The sequence below is a fragment of the Mollisia scopiformis genome, assembly GCF_001500285.1.
Source record: "Mollisia scopiformis unplaced genomic scaffold LY89scaffold_8, whole genome shotgun sequence".
NCBI classification, from domain to species: Eukaryota; Fungi; Ascomycota; class Leotiomycetes; order Helotiales; family Mollisiaceae; genus Mollisia; species Mollisia scopiformis.
Genome location: NW_017263588.1, coordinates 88447 through 112855, shown reverse-complemented (window position 1 = coordinate 112855; position 24409 = coordinate 88447). Strand labels below are relative to the sequence as shown.

The 24409-nt window shown below is 48.4% G+C and overlaps 8 protein-coding genes across 8 annotated transcripts; 4 read left to right on the top strand and 4 right to left on the bottom strand.

Annotated features, from left to right (window-relative positions):
* Positions 1 to 472: 472 nt before the first annotated feature.
* On the bottom strand, positions 473 to 1281 carry LY89DRAFT_641920 (HET-domain-containing protein; the record flags this gene model as incomplete). Its single annotated transcript, XM_018211734.1, has 2 exons — positions 749 to 1281; positions 473 to 574 (listed from the first exon to the last, which is right to left on the bottom strand). Coding segments are annotated over exons 1-2 (597 nt in total), but the record flags the coding sequence as incomplete, so codon positions are not given.
* Positions 1282 to 2551: 1270 nt separating this feature from the next.
* LY89DRAFT_667072 (uncharacterized protein) lies at positions 2552 to 4736 on the bottom strand (the record flags this gene model as incomplete). The annotated part of the gene is made up of 6 exons (XM_018212952.1): positions 2552 to 2995; positions 3106 to 3206; positions 3258 to 3880; positions 3939 to 4330; positions 4399 to 4499; positions 4718 to 4736. 6 exons carry the CDS (start codon positions 4734 to 4736, stop codon positions 2552 to 2554), a joined length of 1680 nt encoding a protein of 559 aa, XP_018073422.1.
* Positions 4737 to 5547: 811 nt separating this feature from the next.
* LY89DRAFT_475940 (uncharacterized protein) lies at positions 5548 to 6937 on the bottom strand. The gene is made up of 5 exons (XM_018207808.1): positions 6884 to 6937; positions 6479 to 6796; positions 6045 to 6430; positions 5767 to 5999; positions 5548 to 5696 (listed from the first exon to the last, which is right to left on the bottom strand). Exons 2-5 carry the CDS (start codon positions 6571 to 6573, stop codon positions 5592 to 5594), a joined length of 819 nt encoding a protein of 272 aa, XP_018073421.1. The 5' UTR covers positions 6574 to 6796; positions 6884 to 6937; the 3' UTR covers positions 5548 to 5591.
* A 3524-nt stretch (positions 6938 to 10461) lies between these two features.
* LY89DRAFT_571522 (uncharacterized protein) lies at positions 10462 to 11395 on the top strand (the record flags this gene model as incomplete). The annotated part of the gene is made up of 3 exons (XM_018208597.2): positions 10462 to 10798; positions 10885 to 10926; positions 11061 to 11395. Coding segments are annotated over 3 exons (714 nt in total), but the record flags the coding sequence as incomplete, so codon positions are not given.
* Positions 11396 to 13418: 2023 nt separating this feature from the next.
* LY89DRAFT_548405 (TRP-domain-containing protein) lies at positions 13419 to 15233 on the bottom strand (the record flags this gene model as incomplete). Its single annotated transcript, XM_018208270.1, has 1 exon — positions 13419 to 15233. A coding segment is annotated over one exon (1815 nt), but the record flags the coding sequence as incomplete, so codon positions are not given.
* A 1538-nt stretch (positions 15234 to 16771) lies between these two features.
* LY89DRAFT_475766 (mannan endo-1,6-alpha-mannosidase) lies at positions 16772 to 18762 on the top strand. Its single transcript, XM_018207807.1, has 5 exons — positions 16772 to 16977; positions 17034 to 17208; positions 17323 to 17447; positions 17498 to 17928; positions 17980 to 18762. The coding sequence occupies exons 1-5, from the start codon at positions 16881 to 16883 to the stop codon at positions 18583 to 18585; spliced, it is 1434 nt and encodes a 477-aa protein (XP_018073418.1). The 5' UTR covers positions 16772 to 16880; the 3' UTR covers positions 18586 to 18762.
* A 1262-nt stretch (positions 18763 to 20024) lies between these two features.
* LY89DRAFT_683019 (uncharacterized protein) lies at positions 20025 to 21104 on the top strand. Its single transcript, XM_018214618.1, has 4 exons — positions 20025 to 20198; positions 20246 to 20361; positions 20411 to 20571; positions 20622 to 21104. The coding sequence occupies exons 2-4, from the start codon at positions 20303 to 20305 to the stop codon at positions 20936 to 20938; spliced, it is 537 nt and encodes a 178-aa protein (XP_018073417.1). The 5' UTR covers positions 20025 to 20198; positions 20246 to 20302; the 3' UTR covers positions 20939 to 21104.
* A 946-nt stretch (positions 21105 to 22050) lies between these two features.
* Positions 22051 to 23371, top strand: LY89DRAFT_731485 (uncharacterized protein; the record flags this gene model as incomplete). The annotated part of the gene is made up of 2 exons (XM_018219575.1): positions 22051 to 23188; positions 23244 to 23371. 2 exons carry the CDS (start codon positions 22051 to 22053, stop codon positions 23369 to 23371), a joined length of 1266 nt encoding a protein of 421 aa, XP_018073416.1.
* Positions 23372 to 24409: the final 1038 nt, after the last annotated feature.

Here is a 24409-nt window from a genome sequence, read left to right as displayed (position 1 = left end):
TCCAGGACGGCAACGAATTGTATTTTGTCCGATGGGGCGTTGCGATCCCTGCATAGGACAGCAAATAGGTCAACATTTCGCCACCACCATTACAGAGAACCTCAGAAGCACTTGTAAAGACCTTTTCAACAGAAGCAGCATAGTCAACTTTTATACCAGGTAGATCTGCTACACCAAGCACTCCATAGTACAAGTCGCGAGGATTCGTTGCATCGCGGAATTGTGTTGCCCGTAGCAGTATGTTTACTGTTGCGTGCTGAGACTTGGCTACTTGCATCTGCGTCTTCAGATCCATCTGTTTCACGTAGGGCAAACTCGACAAGACCGTCACCATCCCAACGAGCACGCGCCAGACAGCAGGAGATACTTCCTCGGGGCGACCTTGCTGTACCATTTGGGTACCAATGGTATTCAGCCACATGAAAACGCTACTGACTTCGCTTAGGCCAACGACGATATTGTTGCCACAGATCAAGATGCCCTCTTCTGGTAGCTGTAGTTCCTGAAAGGTCCAAGTCCGGCTCCAGTAAGGCCGATCAACGAACACTTCGATGAAAGTGTCGATGGGGTGTATCTGTGTTATTTCGACAGCAGTAGTAGTATTCGTCGGCACTACTCCAATTTCACCGTACGGGACCTCCTCAGATGAAGCAAAGCGTAGTCCCGAAACATCTAATGACGTCTTCATGACCTTGTCCAACTCAGCCAACAGCTGTGACCTTGGCTCTAATGAGCCTGTTGCAGCAACCCAGATCTGTAAGGTCTTGGACCATACACGGAGAAAGGTAAACAACGCACAAACATGATCGTCGCCTGGGCCCAGCCAAACCAGCACCTTCGATGTCTGTCGGTAGATGCGGCCCATGAGCTCGACCTGTGCGATACGCTCAGGCATGTCGTCTTGATTGATGCATACCGCATCAACCCAAAGGTACTTATTAGGCTGTCCGCCGAAAGTAGTTCGAAAAACCCTGAGAGCGGCAGCAAGGTTGGCCGTTGCTGCGAAGGGAGCGCCATCCACCGTGATAGAGGTTGTATTGCTTGCATCTCCCCAGACATAAGAAAGGGCAAAATAGCTGACGCTCGGATCATTGAGAGAGACTATATGAAGAGAGATAGAGATGGGTGAGTCTATGCTGCTGCCGGCCAGGTTCGAATCAGGGGACATGCTGATGACCCGGATCTCGACCCGCGATGGATCGAGAGGTCGATAAGGTATCGTCTTCTGTGAGCTAGATGCCATTGCGGCGCACACTGTATAGCGATTGGGATTGTTGAATGGATATACTGAATTGAATAATTTATTTGGCAGTGCGTCAAAGATCAATATATTCTTGATGTGCTAGCGCCAACCCTTTGGGGCTGTGCAATTTCTTCACCGAGCACCTACCTAGGTAGGTAGCTTTGGCCCTGGAACCTGCTCGCCAATGGTCTACCATCTTTCCTTTCGAAATCCAATAACTCCCGATCCTCATCGCACAGCCTCGCTACATAGCGCATGTTCAACGATGCTGCATGGAATTGTGGACCCGAGATGTGGCGCACACGCAGCATCGCATGCATGACGACCAGCTCTCGGCAGCGGCTTGAATAGAGAAGTATTTTCGATCGAATTGTGTACAAAAGTATCCACTGATAAGTTCGGGCTAAATAGAGCCTACGATTACACAATGCACAATCCCGCCATGCTTAAACACGGACTCAATCAATGATGTAAAGAATGCCGTTCTGATGTGCTGACCAATCACTTCAAATCATTTACTATGGAATACCCATCTCGAAACCCTCTAGTGATCTTGAAGCGATCTATCAACTGAACAAGTGCACTGAAAACGAATCAAAGTCGTTGCGTCTTAGCCACGTGATGCTTTGCTATTCGGTATTACAGAGGAGTAAGGAAAACGATCCAATACGTAGGTAATCCAGGATTGGCATCATTGAATCATTCTATCGTAGCCACCTGTAGACTCTCAATTAGTGCCAAATATTTGCGCATTGCCTTGCAAATCTTGAGACTCTTGAGACTCTTGAGTCTCTTGAGTCTCATCCGTCTGCCTCGCCAAATTAAGCGAACTAGATAGGGGAAACCTCCCGAACACCAAGTCCAACGCCCACGCCCAATTCCAGAATCAACATGGAACATGAAGAATTGAAAACATCATGCTAGATATACAAGGACGATACTACTTGCTTTCTTGCCTGATCAACCTAGCCGCGGAGAAACATTGGCCACGACACCAGAGCATACACATCGAACAGTCGCGCTGCATAGTTTGGACGCAACAGTCCCCGACCTCACTCGTGCGCATAAGCCATAATTTCGTAACTGAAACAACAATGGTGAGCCTGCGATTGGAGTTACCCCGTTTCACTTGGTATTTCCTGGAGGAAGAGAAGTTTTGCTGCAAGTCGCAAGAATTACAAAGTCATCACCGGCCCAATACAGGTATGTATACCTGATCGAGCTGTTTTATTACCAACCATTTGAATTTTCATGCACTTATTATTATTTCTAGCTGTAGTTTAGGCTATCTACTCTCAAGATCTGATCTCAAGCCTGACCACAAATATCACTGTCATCTCTGCCTTCATCATCATCGACCTCGCGCTGCTCCTCCTCATCCGCATGCTCATCACCCTCTGAAGGCGTTACTAGGTCATAGAAGACATCAACTCTTGATGATCCACTTCGCACCAACATTTCGTCCTTCAAGCTATAGCTAAACTCTCTATGACCAAGATAACCGTTGTAGTCTCTCGCGCGTTCTCCGGTTCTCCTCCGTCCCCAACAATCGGCAATTTTGACCCTGCAGTATGCGATAGGTTCACCCAACTTGACCTTTCGGAGATGGTCAAGCAATACATATGCTCCGTCGTAGTCAGGGTCGGTGCTGTAGCGACCTACGCCGTAGACTTCGAATTTGTCCCCGTCGGCGTAAAGGGTGAAACATTTCACGTCCTCCAACTGTCCTAAAGCGTCGAAGAATTGATAGTGCTGCACAGTGAAGCCTTAGCCAAGAGCTCCAGAATTCAGTTGCAAATCTTCAAGGAATACCTTCTTCGATGGGAGGTTGATGTTGTGAAGTGTGAAATTCGGAAGCTTACCTTTTGCGTGTCCACAGGAAGAGTAACCCTCAAATCCCGTAAATTCTTACACTCCGCTCCAAGCTGAGCGATCTCCGATGCAGATATGAATTTTTCTGTATCTTCATACTAATCCTGGAGGCTTAATACTTCCAAGGTTTTCCACAGCCCACATGTCAATGAAATCGACACAATTTCATAATAAAACCCAAACTTGAGTTTGAGTTTCTGGAGCTTCTTGAATTGTCGAAACAAGTCTTGCAAATTCTCCCTCATTGATTCAATCTGGTCAACTTCGTCATAAGCATCGGTCAAGCTGAGGCTGCGCAAGTTTACCAACTCTTCTGGCTTAACTGTAGTGAAGAAGCCGGGTATGTCGACACTCTTCAAATTCAAGTTTCCAAGGGAGGAGAAATCCCACATTTTTCTGTAATCATCTCCAATGCTCCAGCCTACATTACTCATTTTGAGCTCGATCATTGGCGGAAACCGGAGTGAAGACTTTGTTCCGAAGAAATTGAGCATTTTTGGATTGTAATAGGTTTCGTGAATGTCGAGAATCAGTGGAGTGGGTGAACTTGAGACTCCTCCTTCAGGGGTCAACGCCCTTCGTCGGTTGTACCCCACCTCGCCGTGCTCCAACGTACCATCCTGGTTGGTCACTTGTATCCTGAAAACACTCCTAGAAGCATCAATACGGCAACGAACACTTCTCTTCAAGATTGGCTCGATTGAAGCTAGGATGTACTTCGAAACTTTTTCAATGTGCTCTTCCTCGAAACCGCTGATGTCCCACCTATTTGGTCAGCATGAATGTCTTTAGTCATCTGTTGTGAGTTCCCATTGAGACTCACTCAATCCGTACGAGGCATTTGCAAGGATTCTCAACACTTGACAATTCTTGGAGAAGCCTTTCGAATTGGGAATGTAGCGGCTCTTCATGATGTGGGAAATCAATGAGTTTCAGCTTTAGCTTCTGACAATATCGCAAGATATTATCTCTGAACTCGATGTAACCATCTTGCTGATCAAAACTTAGACTTGCGTGTCGTCTAAGTCGTTCAGCAAAGCTGGGAGTAGATAGGTCTACCACTTCGTATGCGATTGATGCGAGTATCGAATTGAAGGTCTTGTTAACAAGTCGCAGCTTTCTAAGCTCCTTCTGGCACTCAGAGACTTGCCAGATTATCCTGCCGGACTCAGAATCCCTTCTCCATAGCCGCGTTGCTTCGGGGAGCCATATGTTCTTCATGAATGTGAGTTACTTCCACGTCTGTAGGGCATGATTGGGGAAGAAGGAAACCTGAAGTATACCTCTCGGAGTATCATGGTCCAAACCTCAGGTGGTAGTCCATTCTCCGCACTGGAAGATGCTGCAACAATACCAGTCACTGCCCTAGTAAGTTCCATCTGATCTGAGATGGTAGAGTTGGGACTCCTTCTACCAGTTTGAAGGACTATAGGCTTTCTTAAATACAGTTGATCCACCCTCACCTTTACTGCAGGCAGAAACACCAATTGAGTTTGGTACAGAGAGCTGCATGGCTTTTGTTGGCTTCAAAGAGCACAATTGAAACACAGCTGCAATGAAAGCATTGTGATCATCCCCACCACACATCATTATTTCACTTACCATATCTTTCTTTACACATTGTAAAGGACGTCAGACGTCCAAGAAGTTTGAAGAAACCCTTTCATATGGAAGACTACAACCGCGAAGTGCACAAAGCACGACGTAAATCAAGTGCAAGCTGCACTAAACTATGTATTTCGTGATATCATGTTGCATCTCACAGAGAGATAGAGAGGGGGAGAGGGGGAGGGAGTGTGTGTGTTCGTGTGTGTTCAGCGTCTTGTTTGGCATGTACAGCTTTCTCGGACATAGGAAGAGACGCCTTAAGAGCCTCCTCGAACCCATTTAAGGGGGGTTTATCTATGTATTCCATACATTCAATTCCTCTTTCCACTTTCCATTTTCCTCTCCTTCCTTTCATTCCCCTTTCCCTCTGCTTATTCTTGGCTTTGGAGGCTGAAGTGTGACGCTGGCGGGTGAAACAAACAGACTCCTCAAACCTATCAACCCACGTGAAGTGGAATATGGAAAGGAACAAAGAATGAAACGAAAATGAGAAAGGAGCAGAGAAGCTCTCTTTATATCCCTCTGTTTGACGGGATGGTACAGTAGCTTCTACGTGACTACACAAAACACCTCATTCTGGGTAAATCTACTTGCCACGATGCCTTTCTTTGGTAAGTTGAAATCAAAGATGAAGCACTACATTACATGATGCTTTAGAAATGAGTTTCGTAGCTAATCAATCCAATAGTTGAAACCAACGATGGCTGCTCTTCGCTCACAAGCTTTCAAGCTCCTCTCGTCTTGCCGCGACAGACATTGAGAAGTGATAGAAGTCGTTAAGTCACAGATTGTCGTGTAAAAAGAAACATTAATACGACATGGTACTAGTCTTTGTGGCATATCACTAATCAATAGACTATGCCTGCTCCTACTCGCCCTCATTTTGTGTTCTCCATGCCAGCAATGCAGCCTTGCACTCATCTCTCCTGAATTCATCCGGCCATCCGTGAGCAATCATAATTTTGTACAACTCCTATCCTCTGAATATTAGTCTCATCTAAGGATCTGGACATTCATAGCTTTTGAATTGGTGGGGAGCATACCTCTTCGTCACCGTTTCCACGATCGTTGCGAGCGCCGCCACGCACGTAAACTTTTGGGACCTTTCTAAACCAATATGGGATCCACCTCAATTCCAAGTAACCCTGCTTCATCTCATCCAAGAACTCTGACAGAAGCATTGTCTTGTCATATTCATTTCGCCAGCTTCGGGGGTCGTGTTGAGGATATTGCGCCCATCCGCAATCGCGCCAATCGGGATATTCCGTGATAGTTCCTAGAGATATCAGTACAACTGACAGAGACTCTGATCGTTACTTACCATCCATTGTGTCGATCATGAAAATATGCCCTACAAGAGGGACTTCTTGCTCGGTCCATACTGCCACGTGGGGTGGAACGACCACCGGCTCACTATCTGGCACAGGCAGCTTAAGATATTCGATTTTCTCTAGGTCGAGAGGAGAAGTTTTGAAGGGGTCTTCTGCATAGTTGAGGGCGCAAGTTTGGAACCAGATACACGTCGAGTACATTCCACGACCTAGACCAAAACTGTGATTCCGGATATACGGCAGATGTGCAAGGAGATCAATGACAGCATCCGTCTTGTCCAGAGCTGCGAATCGCTCGGGTGTAATGTTGGGCCAGCCAGATGGGGCAGGGTATTGGATATCCTCTGGCTCTATGAATGGCATGCAAGCGAGGAATCTGTTATGCGTCAATAGAGTCCAATTTAGCAAATCATGAGAGCCAAACTGGTAGAATTCTGTAATGAGCCGGACGACTTCATCACGATTGTATGTTGAAGTTCTGCCTTCGAGGCGCGGATCCGGGCCTGGGGAAGCGGACATCTCGATATCGGAGCAGATAGATTTCGAGTGCAGAATATGAAGCAAAGAAGGAAGGGAACAAAATCTGTAGTATAAAGCTGATCGGGTTGCTTTAGCTTCGTCGTCAGCGGCCCGGCTCGGCGCCAAGCCGACTATAACGCTACATCATTGTCCGCTAGCCAAAGGGTTTTCCGGGTTGATGACCCTAACACAACACCATATGTATTAGTCCCATCCAAGGCATCTGATGCTATGTCAGTCTGGAACAAGCACAGAGGTAAATCGCAACTGTGCTGCATTGCACTCCTCCATGAGACGCTATGTGGCTTACCTCGATTCTTCAGAATCTTGCAGGACTTCCTCCCTTCCCAGAAGTATTTGCAGACGAACAATCTTCGCCATCATCTAATTACTGTTCTAGCTTCTGAAGATCCATCAAAAACCACAGGAGGCACAAGCTCACTTGATTAGGCGGGCATCGATCCTTCCAAGACTCTGAGGGCATCTTTCATTGTTGAATACGTTACAGTCGAAAGTGTATCACCATAGGGGCTCTCCCTACCACCAGTCGAGATACAAGTTAGTTCAACCGTATTTACGGAAGACTTCAACCAAACACTTGCCAGTTCCTCTTCCAAAACCACCAGATACGAACCGCCTTCGAATCGAATATACTATTTTGAGTCCACTGCACCAGATTTTCATACACGATCTGTGATACCAGACAAGTTAGCTTTCGCATGATGGCTAGCGGGCTATAGCAAATACATAAACCCAGACCCTACAATACCAAGGGAAATTCCTATCCAATCACATAGTTGTCACCCTCACGCTCTCTCCAGCCAGTCCGGTGCTAAACGCTAAGCTTTCACCAGTCATTTTCATCCTAAGCGCTGCCTTCAACCTCATCATCGCGAGAAGCTACCCTCAGCTTTGCCTGGACAATCGACGACACAAGCACAACCAAGTCAACGAAAAGAACTGTCCTTTCCCGACAAGAACAATGATCAAAGATCTCGAAAGAGACACAGGGATGGATCATAATCTGGTTTATACTTACCGTAATAAACATTATTGACCTTTTAATGTAAAGGAATTACGTCCTCTCAATTGGATAATCACAACCTCCCCGAGATGGAATCGAGTGCTTCGGCATTTGGCTGGAGATCAGTGAGCAGCGAAAGAAGCCTCACATCCAGTCAGCCGAAAAGGTCTTGGCAGACTGGAGAAAACATTACCTTCATGTTCTCTTGCATCCAAGAGATGGACTAATGTTTCTAAACTATTCATCCAGGATGGAGGGATTGACTGTCTGGGAGACTTTTCCCGCTCTCTGTGAGCTACTATCGTGGACGCTAAATGTCGTTAGTACAATGAGTCTATTTATCAAAACGCGATAAAAAGGTTGGAAAGGTCAATTTCCAACCCCAAAACTCGGTTTTACTATCAGAGATGCTAGCATGATGTTGTTCTCAAAACATCAAAGCACTTGGCGCTCTTGACTAGTACAAGAAGCTATGCCCTCTTTCATCAGCTCTTCCATCTAACAGAAAGGATGTTTAGCTTGCATCTGGGTTATCATGGCTGGCCGCCCGATACTTTACCCTATGAAGATGTCTAGTCTGCGATCATATTTCTTCTGCAGATGTTCATTCGATCCTCATGATCTGGGCACTCGCATATCAGCATGAGGCCTGTTTGCACCATGGACAAGCGCATACATTCTTATAGTCTTCTTCTAGCCTTGTTTATTCTGTTCATATTCTTTTCGCTTCCCCTTCCTCGCTGTTCTCTCCCATCTACATCAAGCAAGCGCCGCTTGAGACAGTGCCAATTTTGTGGGTTGACTCCTTTATGGTTAAGAGCAAGCTCTTCAACCTTCCCATTCACCCAGTAGCCATCAGTCAAAAAGGCGAGGCGGAAGACGCGATCTTCCAGCAATGCCCAAGCTCCAAACTCTATTCGCAGCAATACCGAAGAAGTCTTAGCGGTTCAAGCGTGTCCATCAATCACGTGAACCCTCGCTTGTAACCCCTTTTCATCCTCTCGAGGACAACGGCTTGCATGACACTGGAAATCTTGATACACATTATTCAAGCAAGCTTGCTATGACACGACATTTTACGTACATCGAATCCCTTCCCCCACGCGTTCAAGAGCCTCATTTCTGCAGCTCGAACAAAGTAGTGTGCACTGTGGCTTTTTTTTTCCCGTCAAGCCGCATGTGTCAAGCTTTTAGTTCTGTCTTGCAAGGCTTGATGGGACGACACACGGGAGTGAAAGACAACACACCGGAATGAAAGGGAACCTCCTTCCTGATCCATCTTGAAGGCTTTGGGTATCTTTATCACCTGCCTAGAAGAAATGAGCGAGCGTATGTCGAGCTTCGACGCATCTATTGTTCAACATCAAAGGAATAATTCTGCTTCAAAAGTTTTTCCGTCTTGCGGCATATATCGACCCATGTCGCACTTCCTGCCTTAAAACCCCGAGCCGGAATTTTGATCACTCCGACTACTGTAAGCTGAGTTAAACTCTATCTCTTGGCCGGCCGCGCAATCAGTTCTCCTCAACGAGAAAAGATCTACAGATATCCTTAACGGACGAATGACTCCGCAATGCGATGCGGCTAAGAAGCCCCCTCTATTTTAAGGTTGTGGTCCGAGTTCATCCCATCTTGCCAAGCACCCCACTTTCAGCTACCTATACCTAGCCCTGTCAGTAGTAACGTTTCCCGGTGCATGGAGATATGGGATGGTTTTTGCTGCGACTTAAGGCTGGACTTGCAGATCGCTCTCGTTGAAGAACCGAAGCCCAATTGCGATTTGCTGCGAGGGCTGACATATTTTGACAGCTATGCATTTGTCAAGGTAGGGAAAACGGGGGTTTCCTTGCAAGAGCAGAGGGATTCGAGATAGCTTGCCGCGGGAAGGACAAAGACGGCAGGAGGAAGGAGAGGAAGAGAGAGTGAGAAGACGGACTTCTTGCTCTGTTCACGTTTTGTTCCCGTTCCCCACGTCCGGCAGTGCAGGCGCCAAGCCGGTTTGTAAACGCCCAAAGGAAGAAGCCGAATGCTCTCTCTCACTCGATGTGGAAGGTACTGCAACCTCAGCTTAGGTAAGATGTTACATGAGGAACAATTGCGCCAGACTTCCCACAGTCGAGGATCTAGAAGGAAGGCGTTGGGACCACATCCTGCCCACCCACCTTTGCAAGAATACCTAGGTAGGTGTAGGTGTAGGTAGCGTTACAATACCCCGCTAAAGCGGGATCGCCCGCCCCTGCCGATTAAGCATCCTCTGCATACAGTAACAATCGTGCTCGGTGCAGTACTGTAGCAGATAAGCTTTTCGGCACCCATCAGGCACCATATCTTATCGCGCCTTATCGCCACGGCGGCGCTCTGGAATAGGCAGGTTGGTAGGATGTGGGCACGGACGGGGGAGAGGGGAGGGGGCTGCGGTACGTTTTCAATAGTTTGTTTCCTTAGTTTGTCCGAGGGGGGGCAGCCTTTACCATACATACCATGGTGGTTGTGAGGTCTGGAGAGGATCCTGAATGGATCATACATTCCTATTTCGGTCGAGAGCCGAATTGTGCGTGAGCTGTGGGCGTGAGTGAGGACGATCACCAGCTGCAGAGAGGCAGATGCAGATGCAGATATAGATATAGATGGAAGAGATGCAAATTAATATAAAGTCCTAATTGCCAACCCGTCGTTGACGTTGGATCCGTGTACAGCAGAAGCCGGCAATACGATACTCTAGTCTCTATCAGATCCTTCTCTGTCTACCACCTTGTCTCCCTGCATTCATCCGGAATCCTTCCTCCAACATGAAGTTCCTTACTCTAGCCGCATTAGCCACTGCCGCCTTGGCAAGCCCCCTCGCCTCTCGCAAGCAAGCCGCCGTGAACGCCGTCCGTGCCCGCTCCGCAGCCCGCAAGTCCGGCACTTTCAAGGGAGCTCCTGATGCCGTGGTCAACGGGAGCGCAACTACCGTCGAGTCCACCAACTGGGCCGGTGCTGCTATCTCTACCTCAGGCGTCACTGAGGTTACCGGGACTTTTACGGTTCCGAAGCCCAGCGTTCCGTCGGGAGGGAGTTCCAGTACCGAGTATTGCGGAGCGGCTTGGGTGGGAATTGATGGGTATAGTGATGATGATCTGATTCAGACTGGTGTTCTCTGGTGTATTCAGAATGGAGAGTACTTGTACGAGGCTTGGTACGAGTACCTCCCCGCTTCTTGTAAGTAGCTCACCCTGTTCCCAAGGAACACTTCTTCCCTCCCCAGTTCTTGTCATTGAAGCAAAACCGGTACTAACACACTCCAGTGGTTGAATACTCCGGCATCACCGTAACTTCAGGATCAGTCGGTAAGCAGCCTCTTTCCTTGTCCCCCCTCCTCGCCCCCTTTCACAAATTCGAGCGCTGGAACAAGATCCATCCCCCTCCCAAAGATCCAGCTCCTGTTCTTTATATGAAAGGAGCAAGTCCTAACTTCCCAAAGTGACCGTCACAGCCACCAAGACCGGCACCAACAGCGGAACCACCAAACTCACCAGCGGCGGCACGACCGTAACCCACACCTTCACGAACCAAGGCTCCAGCCTGCCCGGCACCAGCGCCGAGTGGATCGTCGAGGACTTCGAATCCAACGGCTCGCTGGTCCCCTTTGCCAATTTCGGAACCGTCACATTTACTGGAGCGAGCGCGATTATTAACGGGGTTACGGAGACACCGGGTGGAGATGGGGCCATTAATATTGAGTTGGAGAGTTCGAGTGGGAAGATTCTGACTTCGACTACGATTTCGGGGAGTACCGTGACGGTTACTTATGAGTAGATGGGTTTGGGGGGTGTGGGTTGGATGGGATTGATGGGTGGTTATGAGAGTTTGGGAGTAGGGAGCATGGAAACAAGGTGCATTTCGTATTGAACTGGATGAATGCCATAGCATACTTTGCATTACTGATTTCTTTGTGACAATTCGAATGCCCTGATGCTATATTGCAGCTATCATTAGCCCTGTTTGCTGCCAACTTCCAAAAGATGATATCAGACCATTACAGAGAAGAAGCCATGATGAAAGTACTCCAACAAAGAGACGCATGCGGCGGTTCAACCACTGCCACTGTCCGTTCGTCCTACCCTCCCTCTAAGGGATCACTGAATACCTCCATACTAACCGAGCAATTCTAAGACAACACATCTCCAGTCGCCTTGAATCACCTGAATCTCTACAGTACCAAAACAAGACAAGACTCTTCAGAAGCATTCCAAGATCTTGTTTTAACAACACCATCGCCAAACATCAAAACACTGAAGCTGGCAGGCAAAAAGTATCATAATCATCCCCCGACACAGGACCTAGACTTGCGCTCATCAAGGACTTCCAATCACGAAAATCTCCAAAGGCACAAGATGAAATACAAGATCCGAATCACTGCAGTACTTAGGCAAGCAGCTCTTACATTTTGTACTAGGCTCCATGTGGTACCTTGTCGCTACTAGCTACCAATATCGAACTCATGATACGCAGTAGGGCCATCACCCGAGAAATCGTAGCCCGGCGCGTCCGAGCCCGAGAAAAACAAGCGAATTTCAAGCCAAACAAGTAAAACCCACGAAAAACAAACCAAAAGGAGCTACCAAGCAAATCCATCAACCATTCCTTCCAATCACGTGGATTTCTCCGGTTAGCCTTCCATTTTCCCAGGTTTTGCTTGCCATCCAGGTCGATGGCCTCTTTCCTTGCAAGTACAGAAGCGGCAGTAGCAGTAGCACACCTCGAGCTGAGTGAGGTCATTGAGGTTCGTTTAAAGTATGAAGAAGTATACTGGCTCTTTAGATGGATAGGAAGATTGCGAGTTTAGGAGGGAATTAATTCAAGTCCTATCCTTTCCTGTCATTGTCATTTCATACTAATCATCATCTGAGATGGAAAATGTTGTTCACTTGAGATTTGTCCCCAAGATGGGACAAATTCAGATAAATAAGCAGTGTGCAGACAGAGAAGGGAGTTCGTGCGCGCGCTACGGTACAAGAGTAGAGAACTGAGAGAGATGGATTCGCGACTAGCGATTTAATTGGGGTCACCCATATTTTTGGGGGAGGCTATGGATATATGAGAAGTAAAACAATCGACCGTGAATTCCGCTTGCGTTAACACTATAGAAAGGTAAGATGTAATGTAAACAAAGCGAAACTCCCGATATAATCGCTCGAAACTCTCTCAGAGCGGAACATCACCTCTCTCCTTTCCATCACCCCAAAATCTCAGACAGAGAAGATGAAGAAAGCCATCCTAATCAGGAGAACTGTTATTACAAAAGAATAGAATAGAATAGAAGATCTATATACACTTCCACCCTTCTCCACGTGATCCACTCCAGACAAGAAACCCATTGAATGCCCTAACGCCAGAATCCAGTTCCAGAAAACACCGCCGAGCTATGCTGCTACAAACGTCCTCCCCTTAATTTCATTTCACGTGTATCCTGCTCCACGCTGCCACATACTGTATTCCAGTTAGTAACCTCGCACCACCGAGCAACGAAAAGGGAATCTTACTTATTCTGCCCCCTATTCGCAGCCGAAAGATTCGAAGCCGGACTCCCCGCCCTAAACCCCGGCTCGATAGTCGACCTCGCCGACACACTATCACTATTTCGATACATGTCCCCACTCCTCGAGCTCGGCAGATCCTCATCCTTATACGCCGCTGGCGCGAACGCCGGACTCTGCATGATGGGCGTGATGGGGCGGCTATGATCGTACGCCAGGTTGGAGTACGTGCGTTGGTGATTCGAGTTCAGGGAGTTCATGCGGTGGTCGATGCCGTCAAATTTCTCTTGACTCATGCCTTGACCGCGGGCAGTGGCGCCGAGGGCGTCGAGTTCTTGGTTTAGTGTGGTTTGGGACTTGATGAACGAGGCGCGGTTGTCGGCTACTGGTAGGTATTGGGTGTCTGGGTCTTTGCGGATGAAGGATAGTGCAATGACGAAGAGGACGATTACGAGGAGGGCGAGGGCGAAGACCACGTTGGCGATGAAGAATACGACGCCGAGGACGCCGATAAGGAGGCCGGGGCCGTCGAAGACGTTGGTGAAGATTAGGAGCATGATGGCATTGAGAAAGTTGATGACGCAGATGGAAATGTTGATGGCGTTTGTTGTTTTATCCATCCATGGGCGAACCACGGAAGCTCCGATGAGAGCAAAGGCTTCGATCATGACGAGAGCAATTGCTTGTGTTTCTCTACTCTTTTGTCCCAGTCCAACAAATGCGGCCTTCAGCAGAGCATACACGAACATTGGGATGATGTAAAGGTATGCTGATGCTTTGTACTGAGTGTACAAAAAGCCCCACTTGTTCAAGATGGTGGCGTCAGCGTACAAGGAGTACGCTGCTGTCTTGTACATCTGCTCAGAGCGTTTGGCAATTTTAAAGACCTTGAAAGAGGCATATGCCAGAGCAGTGGACATTCCAAAGAAGAACACAACAGCCAAGAAGATCTCAGCGGGAGAATCATCCTGCGTAAACTCCCAGAGAGACAGAATCATCATAGGTGGATAGCCAATCAGGATCAATCGGAAAATCGTGCCCTTGAGAGTGATACGCCACCCATTGTGGATGAAATGGAAAAGATGGGATTCGCTTCCTATCTTTTTCGATCGGATCAACAGCTCGCAGAGCGCCTTGTAGAGGAGCACAAGAATGACGCCAAAGACCACGAAAATGAAGTAGAAGATGGCTGCTGTGAAGAACAAGTTCGTTGCCTCCATACCTTCAATATAAGCAAGTCTAGCTATGCCCGTGACAATGTAGTCCCCACTCGCTGTTGTTTCGGTTGTAGCTCGCCGGGACAGGGCTGTTTCCATGCTGCGCTTGGCGACTTGGACGGACTTTGTGGATAGAGTCGTGAGAATCGTCGAAGGCGTACCACCAGTTGCGATCTGATACCATCTTGCGAATCTCTGCAGAAACCCAACATTAATCACTCCCACAGACCAACTCATATCTTGCGTCCACGATTGAACGATCGGAGGTAGAGGAACTGCACAAAGACCGATTATAGCAACTGCTTGGAAGTAGCTGAACAGCGATAGGGTGTAGATCATCATATGCGCAGCAGTATTCGTAAATCCGAGACTGGAGATGATTCCCGAGACAATGAGTCCCACGATGGAGATGACCGCCGTGGCCCATCGTACCCCTACTTGATCCACCGTTTTGCCATTCGAGATCCTAGCTTCCAAACAAGCCAGACTCACGGTCGGATCGTCAACCGAATACATATAAACAGTAACCACTGCATCCAAGTCTGGAATCTGGTATGCAATGTTTGGTATCCTTCCAATAACTGACGCAGAAACGTTGGTGTAGATTGTATCGAAGTCGGTTTGGATGGAGCTCATGGGACACATGCTGGCCAGCCCCAACGTGCAAGGATCCAATGTTTCCGTGAGGAACGTATACCCATAAACACTCGCATGGACCTTGAAGGTGACATTTCCCGTCACGGAAGAATCGCCAATAACGTTCAGGGCCAACGTCCTGTTATCCGGAGCGAAGACGATGGTGAACAAGCTGGCGGTGAAGCTGGAATTACTCTGACAGCTGTCCAACGATGACGATTCGAAGATCCGGTCTGCTGAAACCATTCCCATCAGCGAGAGAACGGCCAGAGCCGCTGTCGTGGCGGGGTTGAAACGCATCGTGACGGTTATCCAAGTTTGGTGTCACGAACGGCGTCGCGGACGTGCGGGCTGAAGAAGGCGTCGGGGATATTTAATGCTGCATCGAGGGAGAGGAGAAACGAGTGTCGTGCTGCATTCAGCGAGGGTCGAAGATTGTCCGAAGGAAGATGGAGAGATCACAATTCGCAGTCGTGGGAGGTGGATGGTGGGTGTTAACAAAAGAATGAATGAATGGATTAAGGTTAAAGAAAGTTGGTTTGGCACTTGGCGATCCGATGGAGAATCGTCAAATGCGGTCAGGGGAGAAACAGGACCAGGTGCCACCGACGTCGCTAAATCCTGCATACACGCATCCACATCCACAGCAACGGCGGCGGGATGGAACAATAATGGGGGAAATAATAGTGTACGATGCAGTCGTATCAGGAGATGGCAGATGTCAGTCAAGGACAGGCCATTCATTCATCGTTCATTCATCATTCATTCATTATTCTTCACGCAATCCCTCGTCGCACCTCCTCTCCCTCTCCTGCAGCTGACAGCAACAATGACCGCGACCGTGAGTGACAGAGACAAACCCGTCCTGGTTCTGGTTCTGGTTCTGTCTGGTTCCTTGACACAGCCCCAATCTGATCGACCCGATTTCCCCAATCGGCACCACTGAACCCCAGCTTGCCCCTCTGATCCTCGTATGGAGGATGAGGAATTTTATGAATTTTCTCGTATTTACCGGTGCGAGCCCTGCAGGGACAGCAAAATGCGACCTTCCCAGCCAACCGTTGGCAGACGCGCATCATACACGGACCGACAGATCATGGACAGATGCTGTGAGGGAGATTAAAGCGTCAGCTGTGCCTCGCCCCAGGTAAGGTGATCCGCGGATAGTCTGATCCTGCTGCTGGGGAGAAGGGGAAGAGAGAGGATAGGATAGGATCTGATTATCTCCGGGAAAGATATCCAATGCACGTAATCTTACAATATTGCTGGCAGTGGGTGAGTGAGTGAGTGAGTGAGTGAGTGAGTGAGTGAAGCCAGAAAGGCAAACGGTTTGGCCAAGGAATCCTATGAATGAAAGACGAAATACTGAAACAAACGCATTACATTATTATGATCGTAGTATTTTCCTTGATCTGTACAAGTTCCAAAGCTTGTCTACGTAAATCCCATTTGCCTTCTTCCTCCCCATGTCGCGACTGCCAGGTCGTCCTCGTCTTCCTTCATATATTCAATCAGGTGTGGCGGGTACGGAAACAAGGCTTGCCTCGCCAACTCCTCGGTGCCAACGTGCCCTGCTCCGTCCTCCGTCTTCGATCGCTGTCCCATAATATAATTCCTGCTCGCGCGCGATATGAAATAATTGCGCAAACTTTGAGAGTCCCTAAATCGTTCTGTTTTGAGGGGTTATCGTAATTAAGCTTTTGATGCCTGATTGAGCTGATTGTCAATCGTCCATCTCGCGGTCGCTCCAACCAACCAACCACTCGTTCATCGCAATAATCTACAAGCTGACTCAGCGCATCAATCGAGAATCACATCCGCCGACTCCTCTTCCTCCTTTCGATATCAATCAATATTCACACACTCGCTCAGCATTGCTCAGATTGATATCCATCCACGGATGATCGCGACATGATGCGGTCCTTTGCGCCCCGCCTGTCGGTGCTGGCGCTGTTGAGCGTCTGTAGCCGGGTCGCGATGGGGATTGATCTCGACCTCACCTCTCAAGGTCTGTATCACTTCAAGCCCCTTTTCTACGGAAGAATATACTGACACGTGATCCAGATTCGATAAAGTCTGTCGCAAGTACAATAGCTTATGACATGATGACCTATTACCGGGGAAATTACTCGGGTCAAACGCCAGGTCTGTTGCCAGGTCCGCCTCCGAATCCTACCATCACGGATGCGGGGTACTTTTGGTGGGAGGCTGGTGGAATGTTTGGTGCTTTGATCGATTAGTAGGTCTACCTACTCCTTGAGCTTTGTTTTGCCATTAGTTCTACTCGTAACTGGGGATCTCGATGGACTACTCAATCACCTCATTTGAATGAACGTGACTAACCAACCCCTAGCTGGTATTACACAGGCGATTCAACATATAACGATGTTGTACAGCAAGGCCTCCTCTACCAAGTAGGCTCCGGTGATGATTATCTCCCCGCAAATCAAACAAACGGCATGGGCAACGATGATCAAGGTAATTCCTCTACTCCATCAACGCGACAAACCAGCAGCTGACCTCCATAGGTTTCTGGGGCTTGTCAGCAATGACTGCAGCTGAACTAAACTTCACAAACCCACCATCAGACCAGCCACAATGGCTCTCGCTTGCTATTGCCGTGCACAACACCCAACTAGCTCGCTTCGACACTGTCTGTGGAGGTGGTCTACGTTGGCAAGCGTATCCATTCCTCAACGGATACAACTACAAGAACTCCATTGCAAACGGATGCTTCTTCAACATCGCTGCTCGATTAGCTCGATATACGGGCAACGACAGCTATGCCGACACAGCTACATCGACCTGGGATTGGCTAACAGCTGTTGGTCTCATCGATAATAGCTACAACGTCTTTGACGGCACAGACACAGGCACCAACTGCACCATCATCAACAAACAACAATTCTCCTACAACGCAGGCATCTTCCTCCTCGGCGCCGCAACAATGTACAACTACGTACGTCTCCCCTCCCCTCCCCCCCTAACCCCCATCCTAACATTATCCCAGACAAACGGAAGCACCCAAGCCCTCTGGCAAACCCGCGTCGAAGGCCTCCTCAACCAAACAATCAACGTCTTCTTCCCCAACAACACCGGCTTCGAAGTAACCTGCGAAGCCACCCTCATCCACTGCACCATCGACATGCTCTCTCTGAAAGCCTACCTCACCCGCTGGCTCGCCGCCTCCACCAAAGTCGCCCCCTTCATTTACGACCGCGTCATGGTCCTCCTGCAAACCTCCGCCCGCCAAGCCGCGCTGCAGTGTTCCGGCTCGCCAGCCGACCACCCCAACGGCCGCATGTGCGGCCTCTCCTGGTACAAAGGCGCCGTCTGGGACGGCACCTCGGGCGTCGGCCAGCAGATGGCCGCGCTGGAGGTCATCCAGAGTAATCTGATCCAGCAGGCCGCCGCGCCGTTGACGGGCAGTTCGGGCGGCACGAGTCAGGGCGATCCGAGTGCTGGGACGAGTACGGGGAGTAGTCAGGATCCGACGGCGTTGTTGCCGCCGACGGGTGGGGAGAAGGTTGGGGCGGGGTTCTTGACGGCGGTGGTTACTATTACAGTAGTAGGGGGGTTGGTTTGGTTGAGTTTGCCGGATGGGAAGGCGAGATGATTGGGGTGCAGCGGGGGGGAGGAGAAGGGAAGAGGAATTGTATGTAGAGTTTGTTTGTTTATTGATGGAGTTCTTTGGTTTTGGGTTTATTTGGTAGATGAAATGAAATTTGTTGTGTTAACAGCTATGAAGTCCTAGCTTTTGCTGGAACTCGAGTGCCTTCTGAATTAATTCCCTATTTTCCTAGGACTTTTGCGCTATGTCCATTGTTGGGGAGGCGAAAAGAAAGGATAGATATCCGTCTTAAACCCAAACCCTCGGACCCCGAAAATGTCGGACACAGAAAATTGACATTTGAACGGCAGAGGAGAAGAAGAAGCACGTGCAGGGATTTGAACGCGAGTTCTTTTCCATTAAGGATACCGATTCTGAAGATAACAATACAACCGCCGATCGATCCCAGAGGCGACACATCGTTCTAGTGACTGACAGCTCTTCTTGAAGCGTGGCGTCTTACATACTATCGAGGCCTGCAGCGCGGAAAAGAGGAGCAGAGAAGGCTGGGCTTTATAAAGATTGCGTAATTTAGAACAGGAATATGGCAAGGCAATGCAATACAATACAGAGTGGGGTGTGAGAGAAGGTGACTATTCATTTTTCAATGTGCCATACATACATTCGAGAGTTCATTGTCCGTCGACGGCACTGACCATGGGGACAGAGGGAACGATATAAAATGGAATGGAATGAATATAGCAGGCAGGATCACTTTTAGAAGGTCAATGTTGTTGTCCGCGGAGCCGAAACTATCCATGGGTCCGCTTGGATTTGGACTCTGTTGAGGGGCGGCGGGCGAGTGGAGCGGGCCGTAGCGGGGTGAGGTGGAGAGGGGTGGAGTTCCGGGCGGCCCGTGACCCCACATGCTAAGGTTAAAGGTATGGGGCGGAACTAAATGGGATTTAGATCGAGACCGCGAATCTTGTCAATAATTGTGCGTAAACAGATTGGGACATTTTAAAACCGAGGTTGTCTGAGATGGGATTGGAGATTCGGCTTGTCAGGATATAGGTATGCTCTAATTCCTCGGGCCAAAAGACCGTTAATACGCTCGCTAAGATCAGGGGTTTGGCTCGCTTGTATTCCGGGGGATCGTGACAAAGTGTTTTCTGCTTTCCCAAGTTCCGACGACAAGTTGAAGGACGTCGTTAATAATTGCATCGAATACTGTATACATAGCAAGGAACACTAGACATGGACTGAATTCAGAACATATCCGACATCCGCTCATTCAGGAATATTGATGACGGCTAATTTAGGCCGTACAGGCTAAAGATGCGAGATTATGGTCTGTGCGGGCTATCTGCATTTGGTGATATACGATATTGTGGCTTGAAAGTGGTGCGGTGAGATACGAATCTGCGATGATATTGACGGAGTATCTCTTATCTGGGTCAAGTTTTGGGGTAACCTGGTAAAATTGTTGGTGAAAGGGGTTCAGGGGAGAGGTGTGGGTTGTATAAGTTTGAAGGTGCTGGAAAGCTTGGCTAAAAGATCGAGTGTGAGACTTTTGGGAGCGAGAGTTTTCCCTGGTGGTATGGCCTGACCTTGGTAGCGGTAGTGATTAACCTAGTTCTTTGGTGGGAAACCACATGAGGCAAGTTTGAGGATCGAGAGTAAGTGATGAATCCTAGATCAATTCACATAGCTAAACTGAATTTAGTTACTTCGCGACTTGAATATTCCTACTTTCATCCTCAAGCTCAAGCCAAACCCCAAAATGCTCGCCTCCTTAATCACCACCTTCCTCATCCTAACCTTCTCAACCCTATCTCTTGCGTACGGCCTTCTCCCACCTCTCCAAATCCCACACTAAAAACTCTACCAGCGACTCAGCCCCCTTCACCCTAACCGCAAACAGCACAAACACAACCCTAAACGGCCAACAAGCATACATCTACATCGACCCAGCAGACCCCTATTTCGGCCTCCTCTACTTCACATCCGACCCCACCATCCCCGCAACAACCTTCACCCTCGACTCTTCCGGTACTCTCCCTCCTTCCCTCCCCCTTCTCCCACCCAACTAACTTCCCCAGGCGGACACATCCTCTCCCACCTCTCAAACACGACCTCCACTCTCTCACTCCTAGAAGCCAACACCAACAACGACGCCTACGACGAAACCATCTTCTTCTCTCCGCCCTCCGTCGTAGCCGACGGCCAGAATCCACCGACGTGTCATGTGTATGCCGGGCAGTTGAGTTGCGAGGTCACGAGTGAGGGGGACACGAGGTTGACGAAGACGTATGTTTGTCCGGATGGTGTCGGGTATGGGACGATTGGGGGCAGTTTGAAGATTGGGAAGGTGGTTGTGGAGGGGTGTGAGGCGGTGGGGTTGGTGGTGAGTTATTGAGGTTGTGATGGGGGTTGTTGAAGGGGGAGATGAGGTGATTAAGGGTGTGAATAGAGTGGTACTGGTGAGTTCGGCAAGAGTGCGTTGTACGTTGATATGTGAGTGAGTACTCAAAGTAATGTTATTGCTTGATTTCGGCATGTGTGAAGTCAGGTAGAGATAGAAGGGCGATCTTAGGACTAAGTTTGCCGTGTATCCACTATCAATTAGTACCATGCGCGCGAGGAAAAGGTGAAATTGAAATGCTAGTGCATTCAAAAGCCATGATGGGATCAACCTTAAGATATTATTCGATTTTTATGCTGCTGCTCATAGACAGTCTCTATCTTCTCATTCCGCTTATTTGAACTGCATTGTTCTTTACTGAGATGAGTGCTCCCACTGCTCCAGAATTCGTCGTTGGTGTCCATGTCAAGAAGAGCACAAACACTTGCTGGTGATGTTCGAAGTTTTGAAAATTGGCAGGTCGACTAGGCGATAGCCCAAAGTTTAAGTCAAGGTTGTAAAGCCGGGTGCATTGGTAAAATTGAATAGCCCCGTGGATTATCTCTTTCTAAATAAGTACAGCATTAATTGGTTTCTAAGATATGATTTCATAACCAAGTTCTTCCTCCCAGCTGTCGGAAACAAGATATGATTGGCTGGCAGCCCTGTATCTTATACGACCATATTCCTTTTTCCAAAATCATATCATAGAAACCAACTAACACGGTAGAGCCAATTCGTCGCCATTTCCAGAGCTCAAGTAGCCCACTTCAACTGTTTGACTTAGGCGCTCACATCCTCGGAGAAGTCGTTGATGTATACAATACAATGTTTTAATAGTCGAGTGGGATGAGGCCCATCAGATTGCTAATCGGTTACTATGCCTCAAATCACGTTTTAAGTATGTTAGTATAGGCGCTGGCGCGTTCCCCGTACGGGAAACTAATTCAACTAACAAGCTCCGCGTCAATCACGCAAAAGACAATTACTAAAGATCCATTAGGACGGAACTCAACTTTGTAACCACAACATCTATCCCCTGTCGCAAGTCTCATCTACTCTACATCTTCCCTCAACACTACAAACTGATATCTTCCGCGAACAACACGACAATCAGAATCGTCTCAATGCCCTCTTCCAAATTGTCTACCCAGTCCTCCGCCGACGACTCGGGCACAAACGTCAACGAGAGTATGGTCCTCATGGTTCCAGCTTCTCCAAAGACACCAGCACTTGAGGCTTCTGCGACCGGCGGAACGATACAAATCTCCATGGAGGCTTTCCACTCTCTCCTCGCGGCGGTCGACACTCTCAAGCTGAACATGGCGTTGGCTGAGAAGCATAATCAAGGACTGTCCGCAAAAGTTCAGGAGCTTGATCAAAGTGTCACTTTGGTACGACAACAGAACAAGAGCTTGCAGCTGGAGGTCAAGAACATGGATCGCCAGCTTCTGGCGGCGCAAGAGAACTCTGGTGTACCGTTCTGCCGATTTTCCAGACTTCCCCTTGAACTCCGACGAAAGATATTTCGATCAGCTCTGAGCGAACCTCGAGTTGTCGTACTCAGACATAGGTTTGACAAAGCTGTTGGACACCTTTTCTTACCAGTGGGGAACCAACCAGCACTTCTGAGTGCGTGTGAAGCTTCCCGAACAGAGGCCTTGCAACTCCAGCACAATCTGTACGCCCCGTCAGAGAACCGAAGTCAAGAAGAGTCCGATTCCTTACCGAAGATTTACATCAATGGGGACGTTGATACTGTGTGGTACTTAGTACATTCTGATTCGGGAGGGAAGGATGACTTTTATCCTAACGAAAGAATGGACAGAAAGATGCGACAAGCATGGACTTGCAATCATGTTTCTTTATCTAGCACGCTGAAGCCGATTGCGCCTTTGAAATTTGCCATCTCATGGGCTATGTGGGAGTGGTTCTGCACCTACGGACTTCAGTCATTTAGTGTGTTTATGGACATGCTCATGGAAATCGGAGTTCGAGAGTTGACTCTAGTGCTCGGGTATACGGCTGCTGCTGCTGCTGATGACGATGTTATCTTTGTGGAGCCACGAAATAATATGGACTGGAAGCTGAAGAAGATTCTTTCTTTTGAAATAGACAACTTTGCGCCGTTCACTCGTGAACTTTTGAGACGTCGCGACAATCCTTCATGGAGCTTGTTGGAGGCCGAGTCATTGGCCTTGATGAAGAACTTTCAAGCAGCCAGAGCTCGCTTGAGGTACTTTCTGCTTCCACAGAATGTAAACAGTATGTCGAGGTCTCCCTTCTGGAACTGGATGGTACCAGTGCTAACATGTTTCAGTCGTTCCGGGAGATTTCGCGTCAGGTGGTCGCTTTTTTCATGTGCGGGATATGTCTGGATGGACAGTAACTTCAATTCGATGCGTAGAAGCTATCAGCAGAAAGGAGATGGCTACAATTTCTACTTGAAGACAGGCGACGGGTGCGAGCTTGGAGACGGATTGAGTAGGGGAGGAGCAAGTGACGATACAGGATGCAGGAAGCAAGAAACGGGATACTGAGAGAGTGTTGTCTTATGAAACTTGGCTTCGGCAACCGTACCTAACTTCAATGAAAGTCACCGAAGATATGAATGTGCATTTTTTTGGCCAAGTGATATGTGCTCCCATTTCAGCAAGTAAGTCTCACATAATTTGCGTAGTTACCATGGGTTTGTCGTCCTCCACCATTTCTGGTCTCTCATACCAGCCTGGTACCTTCAAATTTCCAAGTGTATCAAAAATTTTCAGTCGGACATCGTGCTTGGCGGTGGATGATCGCTACATTCAACTTCGGAGAGAGGGTCAGAGTATGACGAGGCGGCTTGAGAACAAGCTAAATTAATGCTCAAGTGGAGATTACAGTGGTGAGCCACAACTTCCTGAAACTTCACTACTCCGATGATGCTTGGTATGTTGCGTATGCACTATTTCAGTGGAGTATTCTGGAAAAGTCTGTCCTACCCTCGGCTTCTGTATCCTTGTGTGATATCTTACTTTGCGATCACAACAGGGTCCACTCAAAAGCTTGGACATTCATCTAGGCACTTCAACATAATTTAGATGCAGTCGGATGTCTGGCCACTTGAAACGAATTCCCCTCCTATATGTCCGCTGATAAGCTGGAACATCCATGAACTCCACATGGTGCTCACTTCATGGTGCTATTGCTGGGCCACATTTAAGTTCTACCAGGGTAACTCTACCTCACATAGGTTGTTTGAAGAAGTCTCATTCACATTAAGCGCTTGGTGGACTTGATGTAACGCTATCTTACATCACTTTTTGCCTCTCCCCTGTATCTGATCTACCCACTTCTCAGGGCTCAGCCCTGCATGAATCCCTGTATACAATGAGCCTCCTCAAGCCTTGTTCCAAAACTTCAGTCGCCGCCCTAATGATGTTCAACGGGCGTTAAACGCCTCACACGGGTGAGATGCGAACACCAAATCTCATTTAAATTTGGATC